This window comes from Monodelphis domestica, chromosome 5 (genome assembly GCF_027887165.1).
Source record: "Monodelphis domestica isolate mMonDom1 chromosome 5, mMonDom1.pri, whole genome shotgun sequence".
NCBI lineage: Eukaryota > Metazoa > Chordata > Mammalia > Didelphimorphia > Didelphidae > Monodelphis > Monodelphis domestica.
In genome coordinates, this window is record NC_077231.1 from 321,087,270 (window position 1) to 321,099,317 (window position 12,048).

Here is a 12,048-nt window from a genome sequence, read left to right on the forward strand (position 1 = left end):
TCTTCATCTGTAAAATGGGGATAGCACCAGTGCCTCCCAGGTTATGGTGAGGGTCTGATGATTCTTGTGGGAAGAACTTCGGCCAGAGCCACCCGGCAGACCCCTCGCGAGTGCTGGGTTTTTCTCTTCCCAGATGCCCACACGGTCCTACAGCTTAGAGGAGCTTCAGAGGCGGGATTGGGAGCCGCCTTCTTCGGACTGAAACCTGCTGCTCAGGGCGCCTCCCCAGAGCAGCCTCCTCCTTAACTGGAACCCGCGGCAGAGGCCACTTTCCCTGCAGCTCGAGTCCAAAGCAATGATGTCCGTCCTCCTTTGGGGAGGGGACTGGTCAGCGCCTCTCTGTTCGGCACACGGAGTGGCATTTCCTGTCTGTTCTCCACCTTCCTGGCCCTGGCGGCTCGCTGGGGGAGCAGTCGGGGGTGTTGAGATTCCCCACATCCACCTTTCAGGCCCGAGCCTTGTACCCTCTCACATATCCAGGATGATGGCTTGGGGTGCAGATCCACCCAGGGCCTCGTCTCTGGTGGGGAGGCTTCTCTTGCCCTCTGTGTGCACATGGAGCAGCGGGGCTCAGGCGCCTTTCACAATGTCCCCACCTGTGCCAGAAGGGGTTCACTGACAAAACGCAGGGAAACAAAGGCAGGATCCCTGCAGATTTAAATGGAACTAAAAGTCACCTAGGGCATGGCAAGAGTGGAAGAGTGCCAGACCGAGAGTCTGGAAGACCCGAGTTCAAATCTAGCCTCAAACACTAGCATTGAGACCCTGAGCAAGACACTTAATGCCATTTGCCTCCATTTCCCTATCTACAAAATGAGCTGCAGAACAAATGTCAAACACTCCAGTGTCTTTGCCAAAAAGAAACCCCTGGATCCTCTAGTGCACCCCTACACAGGACCCCTCAGGAAACGATCCCCAGGAGAAAGGGATGGGCTGAGGGGGTCTCCCGACAGAGAAAGATCTTCAGAACAGGACCTGGAAGTCCAGGGACGTCCTCAAGGAGCTCCTCTGACCTGGGGAGGGCCCAAGCCAGTGCCGGCTGTGCTCCATGATTGAGGATGTTCCAGCATGCCTCTCCCTTGAGCATCCTGGCAGGTAGCTTAGTGCGCCGTCTCCCCCTTTCCTTCATTGCCTTTTACCAATGGTCTGTCCAGACTGGGCTTACTTCTCCAGGGCAGCTTTTGTTCCAGCAGAGCCAGGCTAGGCCAGTGGCATTCAGGGACATAAAATGATGTCCTGTGTTTACCGCCATTCCCTTCTCTCTTCTCTTAGGATCGCCAGGGGACTGGGAACAAGGACAGCGACTCCTCCCAGCAAGCCAACAAAGCCGGAGACAGGAACAAGATGCAGAGAGCCAACTCTGTGACGGTGGACGGCCAAGGCCTCCAGGTGGGCATCTCCCTGGGCGACTCAGTCCTCCTCATGGTCCCCAGCCGCATCCCCTGGGCTTGGTGGGGTTAGGCTGCCTCCTCACCTCGGGGGGGGGCATCGATCCAGATGTGGATCTCATCGAAGCCATCCCCTTCCCTCGTCTGGTCTAGCATCCGTATTCACAATGTTCACGCCTCTAGTGGGCTGGCAGCCAGCTGCTGGGGGGGGGGGGGGTCCCCAACTTGGGAAGTGGGACTATTGACAGCTTGCCACGAGTCCAGGAAGAATCCAATGGTAGAATTTTCCCCACAGTGGTTTGGACGGGGCAACACTAGATCTTGTCTTTTTTGGTGAAAATGAGCAAAACCTAAAGCACTTTATTATTCATTGAAACAGAAATATAGATGTACACATACAAAGAGACACATATATGTGTATGTCTATTCTATATAGATATGTAATATATAATTACTTATTACATATAATATTGAATAAACAGATGCCAAAATGCAAAAGCTGCTAAGAAACACCATCCGTATAATTTTGGACACTTTCTGCAGCCTGTACTTTGACAAGTTTTACATCATCCTGTCTGCCCGTATGCCAAAGAATAGCTCTGCTTGTTTCTGCTACCTGTGTGGCCTTGGACAAGTCATCTTGTAGCCTCATTGCAAAAAAATGAGGCAGTGAAACCAGATGCTTTTCAGAGGTTCTTCTGGCTCAAAATCTGTAGCCATCTATGTGGCTAGAATGAAAAATAATCATTTACTTCAATATCACCCTCATCCATTTCAAATCACTTTTCTGTTATTCATTTCAAACAGCAGTAGTACCTGGCTAGAGCATGGGGCCCGAAGTCCTGAGTTCAAGTTTGACCTCAGACACTTTCTAGCCATGTGGCCATGGGCCTTAGTTTCCTTTCTTGTAAAATGGTTGTTGTAAAGATCAAATGAGATGCTAATTCCAAAATGCCTAGCACGATGCCTGGCCCATAGGAAACACTACGCAAATGCAAGTACTATTGGCAATCTCAACATGCTGGACTTCTGGTTTCTGACCTCAGAAGCTAATTTGCTCGTAATTTAATCGTGTGGACAGGAACACATGAGAGTATTCACATTATTTGACCATGAAAGGCAAAAGGAGGAACGGGAAAGGGCCCAGGCCGGCTGCCGGCTATTCCCAAAGTCCCAGAAGAGAGAAATCGATTATTTTGCTGTTTTGCTAATAATGGACTTTTTAGAGTAATAAAAATGGTCGTGCTTTATCAAGATTGAGGAAAAAGAACTGCCAGAAAATTAATTTAACTCGTAAGCTTTAAAAAAAATACATCATGAGAAAGCGTTGAATTGCAGCCGCGTTTGCATATAAGTCACTGACAGGGGAGAGGTGCGCGGCTTAGAGAAGGCGATTAATCATAGTTAAGGACATTCATCTTACTTCTTTCTAGCTAACCAGCATAATGATCAGGATTATTATTTCTAATTAGAGGAAGTAATAGATCATGTATAACCTTAGGAGGAGCCTCATTAATTAACCCAAGTCCCAGGGGACTTCACATCGAGGGAGTCAGGCTCTTCATCTCTGTCATCACCCAGGCACAGGTTTACCCTTAATACTGATGATCACAAGATTAGGGACGTGCCAACAAGTCGCCAGGATTGATTGAAGGAGAAGAGATGCAAACACACGTGCACACGCGTGCGCTCGGGGGAGGCATCTGTGCAGACTTACCCTTGGGAGGCACCCAAATGGACCCCGGAAAACAGAGCCCTCATTCATGGGGTCTCAGCACGCATGGACTTTTCCCAGTGAGACTTTTGTCTGAGAAAAGGATGTCTTCTCAGGATAATGTTATTATTAGCAAGAATAAGAGGGCTTCTTGTGGATACTCTGCTCCCTTCAAATGCAATTTGTTTCCAACAGAACGGCTCACTTCCCTTTCCCCAGACTCGACTCCCCATCCCGACTCTTCTGCCGCACTCAAGGGAAGATCTCAGGTCCCGACTGAGTTCCTGCTCAGGCACCTGCTTTAGCCGTCTGGACTCTTCTGGGCACACTTGCCTGTCCTCCAGGCCTCCCGGAGCTAAACAGAAGCCACTGGAGACCTCGGGGAGCTTCTGGCCGTATCCCAGGAGCCCACCCAAAGGGTTGGACTTCATGAAGGTTCTCCCGTCAGGGCACGCCACAAGGAAGGCAAAAAGTGACCCGGCGGGCACAAAGGAAGGTTTCCAGACCTTGCCAACAAGCGCTGGTTTTTCTTTTGTCCAGGAAGTCACAGGACTTCCCTATGGAGATGTTTCATGCAGTCAGTGTTGGCAGAACAAAGGTCAGCGTGGAACCATCCTTTACTCCCCCAAATCCAATGGCTGATGTTGCCACCCAGCCACAGTCGGCACATGATGATGCTGACAGACCGAGCAAAGGCCTCCCTTTCTGCTCTTCTTGGCAGCCCACATTCGGCCTCTTCAGCCTTACTCTTCCCTCTGGGGAGTGATCAGGACTTCCCAAGCAGCCCCCGCTCGCTCCTCTCCTCTCTTTCTCTTCAGGGCAGGCGCTTTGCTGTATTTCAGTGCAGATCAGGAAAGTGCCAACAGACGCTCGCATTCCCTGCAAGGCACTGGCCCCCGCGGACAGGGCAGCCGTCTCCGTGACGCCCTCTCCCTCTGCTGCCTTAGCCAATGGGCCATTCGGGTCTCCCTTCTGAGTCTCCGGCAGCAGCTCCTGGGCGGGCGCCTGCGTCCAGGCTCTCCCCTCTTTCCGTTGCCCGGCTGTCCCAGGAGAGGCCAGAGGCGCCGCTCTCCCCCTCCGTCCTGTTTCTCCAGATTCCTCGACAAACTCCGTCTTCCTTCTGACGTTCTCCCAGGGCGCACCTGAAATTCCCTTCCTCGGTCCAGCCCACGCCGTCCAGAGCTCTGTTTCTTGGGCCGCTCCAGACCAGGGACACACAGGAAGGAACGACGGCCGAACATCAGGGCACCGAGCCCGCCTAAGCTACCTTCGTAGGTCCAGGTGGTGATGGTGTGCGGGCAGCCGGCCCCTTCTTCCCCGTCCGTGGCCTCCTCCTGGACTAAACGCTCCCGCACAAGCTTCCAGTGGCATGTGGGATTCCAGTACAAAGGCTCTTCAGAACCCCACCACGTCGCCCCTCTTAGCTCTCCAGGTCTCATCTGCTCCCCTCCGCTCTGCACCCCGTCCCGGAGGGCCTCCCCAGGAGCTCCGGGCCTCCCTGCTCCCCGGCATCAGTCTTCCCCTCCCGGGGAAGTGAGGCTCTGGGGCGGGCACAGTGCTAGCAGCTGAGCAAGAAGATCCAAGGAACGGATCAGACCCGTCTCTGCCCAGGCCGGACTGGCAGACCACGTGCCAGTTTTGTATTCTCTCTGCCCTGCGGCTCAGCCCTGACCCCAACCCTTGTCCGCCCTGCCCTGCCCTCCTCCTCTGGGTAAGTTCACCCAGGCTTGGGGTCCTTGGCAGGGGCAGCCCAGAGCCCGAACCCCGCGGCCATCGATCTGGTCTTCACCGTTGAAAAGGTGAACTTAGCAGCCCCGCAGCTGGCCGAGTGTCCCGGCCAGAGTAGCTGCCTGGCACGGGGTGAGCAGCAGGAGAAGAGCGTTCAGTGAGCGGTTCAGTGAGCGCCGGGGCTCGCCGAGGAGGGACAGACGGAGCAAGCAGGACAGAAGGAGCATCCTCCTTCCGAGTCCTGGAGAACTTCGCCTCCGCCCATGAACGTGGGAATTCCCAGCACCAGATGGCCTTCCTCATTGGGCCAACCGCCTCACGGCCCCGGGGCCCCCTCCCCCGTCCTCTTTGCCTTGTGCATGTGGAGTCACAGATGCGAGATGGAGAACGCGATGGTCGCAGAGGGCCTGCCCTGTGTTGTAGAAGAGGAAACGGAGAGGGGAGTGCCGACAAAGGCCCGGAGTTAGGAAGATAGAGAAGGGGTTGACTGATGTGAGCCCTAATGACTGGTGTGAGCCCATGTGAGCCCCAGTGAGCCCTAATGACCCCCCATGAGCTCTAATGACCCTCTGTGAGCCCATGTGATCTCCCATGAGCCCTAATGGCCCCCGTGAGCCCATGTGAACCCCAATGAGCCCTAATGACTCCCCGTGAGCCCTAATGACTGACGTGAGCCCATGTGAGCCCCAGTGAGCCCTAATGACCCCCCATGAGCTCTAATGACCCTCTGTGAGCCCATGTGAACCCCAATGAGCCCTAATGACCCCCCGTGAGCCCTAATGAGCCCCCATGAGCTCTAATGACCCTCTGGGAGCCCATGTGAGCCCCCATGAGCCCTAATGGCCCCCATGAGCCCATGTGAACCCCAATGAGACCTAATGACCCCCTGTGAGCCCTGATGACTGACGTGAGCCCTAATGACCCTCCGTGAGCCCTAATTAGCCCATGTGAGCCCCAGTGAGCCCTAATGACTGGAGTGAGCCCTAATTAGCCCATGTGAGCCCACATGAGCCCTAATGACCCCCTGTGAGCCCTAATGACCCCCCGTGAGCCCTAATGAGCCCCCATGAGCCCTAATGAGCCCCTGTGAGCCTTAATTACCCAGCGTGAGCCCTAATGACCCACCGTGAGCCCTAATGACTGGCGTGAGCCTTAATGACCAGGGTGAGCCCTAATGACCGGGATGAGCCCTAATGACCCCCCATGAGCCCATGTGAGCCTTAATGACCCCCCATGAGCCCTAATGACTGGTATCAGCCTTAATGAGCCCCCATTAGCCCTAATGACAGGGATGAGCCCTAATGACCCCTCATGAGCCCTAATAACTGGCGTGAGCCCTAATGACCCCTCATGAGCCCTAATGACCCCCCGTGAGCCCTAATGACCCCCATGAGTCCTAATGACCCCCCATGAGCCCTAATCACCCCCCCTGTGAGCCCTAATGACCGTCTCTTTTCTCCTCCAGATCACTCCAGTTCCTGGCACTCACCCGCTGCTGGTGTTCGTCAACCCCAAGAGTGGCGGGAAGCAAGGAGAAAGGTTCGTACTAGGGTCCTATTTGGGGTGTCTGAGTTGTTCAGAACAATGGAAATGAATAGAACGAAGTCACTGGACTAAACTGTCTTCATGGTTGACCTCCCGAGGTGGAGGAGCAGAGAGAGAAGCGGTGGTTCTGATTCTGGCTCTGACCCGATCTGGCTCTGAGTTAGGAAAAGAGAAGGCGGGAACTCATGTGGTGAGACTTTTCTCTGCCAGGCGCCTGACGAGAATGGGATCCCCTCCCTGAACCCTTTTCCTCATTGGGTGTCCCAGTGGGGGACGTCTTGCTCAGGGGGAGGGGCGTCCCATGTCCTCCCATCTTTCAGAGACGTTTCCTGCCTGGAGATGGTGGCCTACAGTTCGGGGATTTTTATAAACTTTTTTATCGCCTCAGTTCAGGATTCAGCCTTTTATTTCAGGCTATTAAAATGTTCCACAAATCATTCGTTTTGCTTCCTGCGATCCATGCCAGAGAGGCTGCCCGTAATTATGTCACCAGCTAGAGAACACAGGTGTCCGTGGATGTGAAGAAGGACAGGAGGTGTGGGGGGTTAGCGCAGCCCAGGGAGCCCCTCAGGCTTGTCCCAGAGGAAGCCTTCGCTCACCCCGCCTCCCGCTACCCCAGCCATTGGGCGGGACCCTGTTCTGCCCTCCTTCTTTCAGAAGGCTTCCATCTGGTAGGCTGGCGCTCCAGAAGCCCTGGATCTCCCGCAGGGGATTGCGAAGGGCCCCCGTAGCCCTGGAAAGAACATAAAGGGGAATAGACCCACCTCTCTTCATGTATGTGTATAGCGTGTTTTATGTATAGATGTATAGAAATTTGGGGGGATTAGTCTTTGGACATGGGATTACCAGACCTAAGAACTCCCAGATGAGGGAACCCCCCAAGCCTAAGACCTCCTGGATGAGGGAACCCCCAAGCCTAAGAACTACCAGATGAAGGACCAGCTGGCAGACGCTCTGTCACTTACTCCCAGATGCTGGCTGATGGCCCCGAGAGCCTGCCCATGACTGGGATAGGGTCATACAATCAGGAGGCACCAGAGGTGGTGCTGGGCCCATCTCATATAGAGGAGACACATGGTTTATAGGAGTCCCTTCTCGACGGACTCTCTTTAATCACTTAGTCATTGCCAGTCCCCGAGGACTCCTGAGCAGGGGGTGGGGGGTCTGGGGCGGCCCTTTCCCCCTCCAGATCTTTTTCCAAATGAGGAAATGGAGATAAACAGGGCAAATGACTGGCCCAGGGTCACCTCGCTAGGAAGGGTGGAGGCTAGATTGGGACCCAGGAAGAGGAATCGTTGTGCCTCCATGCCTGCCCGCTACCAACGCTACCTTCTAGCTGCTCAGAATATCTCTAGGAGCTGTTTAGAAAACATTGTGTGTTTGTGTATGTAAGTTTACTTGGTGTGCATAGAGGCATGTATACACACACACATGCACATACATAGCACACGCCTGTGCTTATTTACACACACACATGTCCAATCCAGTAAACCTGCATTAAGCCCCTGTGGTGTTGCGATGGGAGAGGCCTGGAGTCCAGGCGTGCGAGGGAGCCTCCCAGGCAGAGCAGAAGGCCACCGGGGCTGGCGAGGGCTTCCTGGAGGCAGAGCGGGGAGGGAGAGGGGACACAGCCTACATCCAAGAGGAGGAGGGAGGGAGCGAGACGCAGCAGGCCCATGAAGATGGTCTGTGAGTGGGTCTGTTTTCAGCCCTGAAATCTGCATGGCTTCACCCAATTTAGCCGCATTCAGAGCAGTAAAGGGAGGGCACTCGGTGGGGGAAGGCTCTGGTCCTTTTCCTCCGTGAATGGCTCCCTTCCTCCCCTCCCCCCAGCTCAGGGCCTCCTCATGTCCCGCTGTGAGAGACCCCAAGAATGAGTCTCCACAGACGGGGCTCCCCCGCCAGGAGGAGCTGCCCCTGCCTCGTCCCATTCCCCCCTTCTCTTGTGCTCTCCATCCTTCCTGGATCCTGTTCTTCTCTCCCCTTTTCCCCTCTTCCCAGCCTCTGTGTTGCTGATGCTTTCTGGAAACAGGAGCGAGCGAGCCTCTGCGGGCCCTTTGGGTCCTCTCAGCTTCCCTTCTCTCCTCCCCAGTTTCTTCATCGGAAAAAGGGGAATGACTGGCAGAAAGTTGTTGTGAGGAGCCCTTCGTGGGGCTTCATGGGCCCTAGAAAGGAGGCTTGTCTTCCTCTCCTTTTCTTCCGCTTCCCCATTTTCCTCCTCTTTGTCTTCTGACAATTCAGAGCCAGACCTTGGCTCATTAGGGTTAGCAGCTAGCCAAGAGGCTTAGGGATCCCTTCCTGAGGGTCCTCGACTTCCCCAATTGAAAAAGAGCCTGCTGGTCCTCGTGGCCCTGACGGGGAGCCCCCAAGAGGGTTCTCCTCCCTACCTCCATCCTCAAGCTCCTGACGACGCGCACATCTCTCGGAGCACGTGGAGGCCTCGTCCCCTTATGAGAACTCGATGAGGAGCCCTCAAGTCACGGAGAGCCCCCGGCACGTGCCAGAGTGCCCAGAGCCCCTTGTCTTCTGGGCCGTCAGAGGGCCCCTCTCAGGGAAAACCCCCAACCTAGACTGGCCACGAGACATCTCCTCGAGAAGTTTGTGTGGGATGTTCTCCGGGGTGGGTCTGAGGACTTCTTGGGAAGGCCCTGCTGACACTGCGAGGGCCTCCAGAACACCTGAGCGGCGCCCAGGGTAGGAGGCTTCTCTCTTCACGTGGTCCCCCGCCCTTGACCACAGCAGCAGGATGCCCAGCAGCCACCGCGCTTCGTTTGCCTCCATTCTTATTGAGCTGTCGGCTGCCCCGGCTCGTCTAGCCAGGGCCGTTCTGACCGCTGGGCTCCCTTCAGAGGGTGGACGTTTAATCGCTTTTGTCCCGGGGCGCCCCTTGTTCCTGCGGACCCCAGAAGCATCTTGTCTGTGTTACGGAGGCGCAGTCTGCACATAGGAGCACCAGGATGTCTGCGTCTCCGAGCTGCCAGAAGCTGGGACCCAGCCTGGACGAGGCGCGGCTTCAGGGCCCTCTCCTGGCCCCGAGAGCCACGCTCCCCCAGTGACCTCTCCGTGCCGCACCCTCGTGGCCATGCCTTTTCCCAATCAGTAGCAGCAGGTGGGGCGTCAGTGTTGGTGGATGAGGCTCTGGCCCGGCCCATCAGCCCAGGATCGTCCTCGGTCCCTCAGCACATTCTCTGAGGGACGCAGACCCACCTTTCCTTTTTCCCTGGAGAGCCCGGCACAGGAAGTCGCCTGCCCGGAGTCAGAGGAGGGCCTGGGAGAAGTGGAATCGGACCCCTCTGTGTGCTGATTTAGAGCCGGGTGTCTGCCCCACACGTGAGGGAGCGGCCTCCCAGGCTCGGGGGAAAGACGCACGTGTCATCCCGGGGTCTTGGCTCGCATCATCCCGGGGTCTCAGCTCATGTCATCCCGGGGTCTCGGCTCACGTCATCCCGGGGTCTCGGCTCACGTCATCCCGGGGTCTCGGCTCGCGTCATCCCGGGGTCTCGGCTCACGTCATCCCGGGGTCTCGGCTCACGTCATCCCGGGGTCTCGGCTCGCGTCATCCCGGGGTCTCGGCTCCCCGCCTTGTTTCTCAGTCACAGAGTTCGCCGAGCTCTTTCTTTGGTGCCTCTTCTCCTTCCTAGCCAGGGATGGCATGAGTTGGGGCTGGTGACTGAGGTACTGATGCAGCAGTTCTGCCAGGAAAGCCAGAGTGGCTTCCCCAGTGGACTCTGTCCCCTCTTGTGGCGTTTTTATCCCTCGAAGCCCATTGACAAGTGTCTCGACCACCACATGTGCGCCTGCCGTCAGTTGTCCCTCTCTCGAGGCACGGAGCAAGGGAAGAATGGTGGCAGGGCAATCTTGGGCTTCCATTTTGCTCAAAGATGGCTTATTATATGTGAAAAGGAGTCCGTCGTTGCAGCAGTTCTCGGAGCCAAGTGCCCTTGTCAAGAGCGGAGACCTGACGAAAACACAACTTTATAAACACACCCAGGACATGGAAGCAGAATCGCGGCAGCATCCATTGGGGACATTCTCCCTGCGCGCTCGGTTGGCAAGATGCCCCCAAGATTCAGTCATTGCCAGGATTTATTTAGATAAAGCATTTACACAACTCAATATCTGGGGCAAAAACATTGACTCGGTGTCTTCAGGATGAGCTGGCGTTCAATATCTTCATGAAGGGGGGAAGCATTTCCAGGGCCCTTTGAAGAATATTGAAGACTAATTGTTGGGCGCCTTTTGATTGCGATAAGGGGCTTTCTCTGATCACTTTGCACTTCAGAAGAGTCTGCTCTGAACTCTTCTGCTTCTAGTATTCTATTATCCTTTAATTTTAGCTTTTAAGAATTTGACTTTGAATATATACTATCATGTGTTAGAATTTGTCGACAAAATTATCTTTTAAAAAATAATTGTTCAGCTCTCTAAATGACTCTTTTTTTTCCCTTCTGATTTCCTTCCACCCCACAGAATCTACAGAAAATTTCAGTATCTCTTAAATCCTCGCCAGGTTTATAATCTTGCTTCGAATGGACCTATGCCAGGGTAAGTCTGAGGCTAATGTCATTACCATTAATTTATTTAATACTCCCTAATTAAATCAGCAAGCTGATATACCTAGGAATAATATGATTTGAATGCATCAGCTAGGCCACTAGGGGAAGAAATGGGAATATCCACTACCAAAACCAGATCCCAGCTCCCAAAATGGCTCATATCCTGTTTCCACTGTTTTTCTCATCCAAATGTGTTGGAGGAAAAGAAAGGCAAAAGACTCCAAGAAGGGGTGAGTTCAGCATCCATCTGAGGAAGCCGGTGGCAGAACCAGCCCCATTCCCTTCTTGCAGTTATAAATGCAGTCTAGAACTCCCACAGATTAAGAGTCTCGCCCAGAACATTATCTTGGTTAGTCATAAATCTGCCAATAAAGGTCTTTGGTGACAATCACTAATTCAAAGGACCATAACTGCAAAGGAGCCTTTGCGACGCTCCCTATGATTATTAATCACTGTCGTCCACTTACGGTGGAGATCTCTGTTTTCAAATATGGCTTATTATTCAGAGAGGCATCAGGGCAAAGAGGTTCTTAGCTTCCAGAGTGGCCATTTCTATTTCCTGCAGCTGCCCAGGCAGAGGGGAAACAATGGCATTATCCCTAATGGGGATATTGGATGGGGGTTATTGGAAAGAAACCACTTCTGGTCATTCATCCATTCCCCCACTTCTCCTAATGACTTTTCTCAGTCCACCCCCCACAAAATGTAGTCCTCGATGTGCCATATTCCTAGAGTGGGATGGTTGAACAAGCTTTCCCTACTGAGAATAGGGCAGCGCGGTGGATGGGGAAGGTGGCCTCGGAGTCAGAGGGCCTGAGTTCAGGTTATAGTTATTCTTTTTATTAGCTTTCAGTGGGATAAATATTCATTCAGAAGCAGATTTGTGCAAGGCATTGCGCTCTGTGCTGGGTATTCGGAGTCCAGAATTCTGGGTGAAGAGATAGAAGAAAGTGGGGGGCAAGTGGGCAAATAAGTAAATACAAAATGAATACGAAAGATGAGTAACACAAAGAACTGAGAACTGGGAAGATCAGAAAATGGTGGCTTTGGGGACTAAATGAATTAAGGAGCATTGAGCTAAGGCTTGTCAGGAGCTGGATAGTCCTAGAATTAGAGT

At 54.0% G+C, this 12,048-nt stretch overlaps 1 protein-coding gene across 7 annotated transcripts in view; it reads left to right on the forward strand.

Annotated features, from left to right (window-relative positions):
* Nucleotides 1–12,048, forward strand: part of DGKB (diacylglycerol kinase beta) — a 643,039-nt gene that overhangs the window by 314,030 nt on the left and 316,961 nt on the right. For all 7 annotated transcript variants that reach the window (XM_056800573.1, XM_056800574.1, XM_056800571.1 and 4 more), the window contains 3 exons: nt 1,273–1,389; nt 6,296–6,369; nt 10,846–10,920. In XM_056800573.1, the coding sequence (XP_056656551.1) occupies nt 1,273–1,389; nt 6,296–6,369; nt 10,846–10,920 (266 nt within the window). The remainder of the gene's footprint in view (nt 1–1,272; nt 1,390–6,295; nt 6,370–10,845; nt 10,921–12,048) is intronic.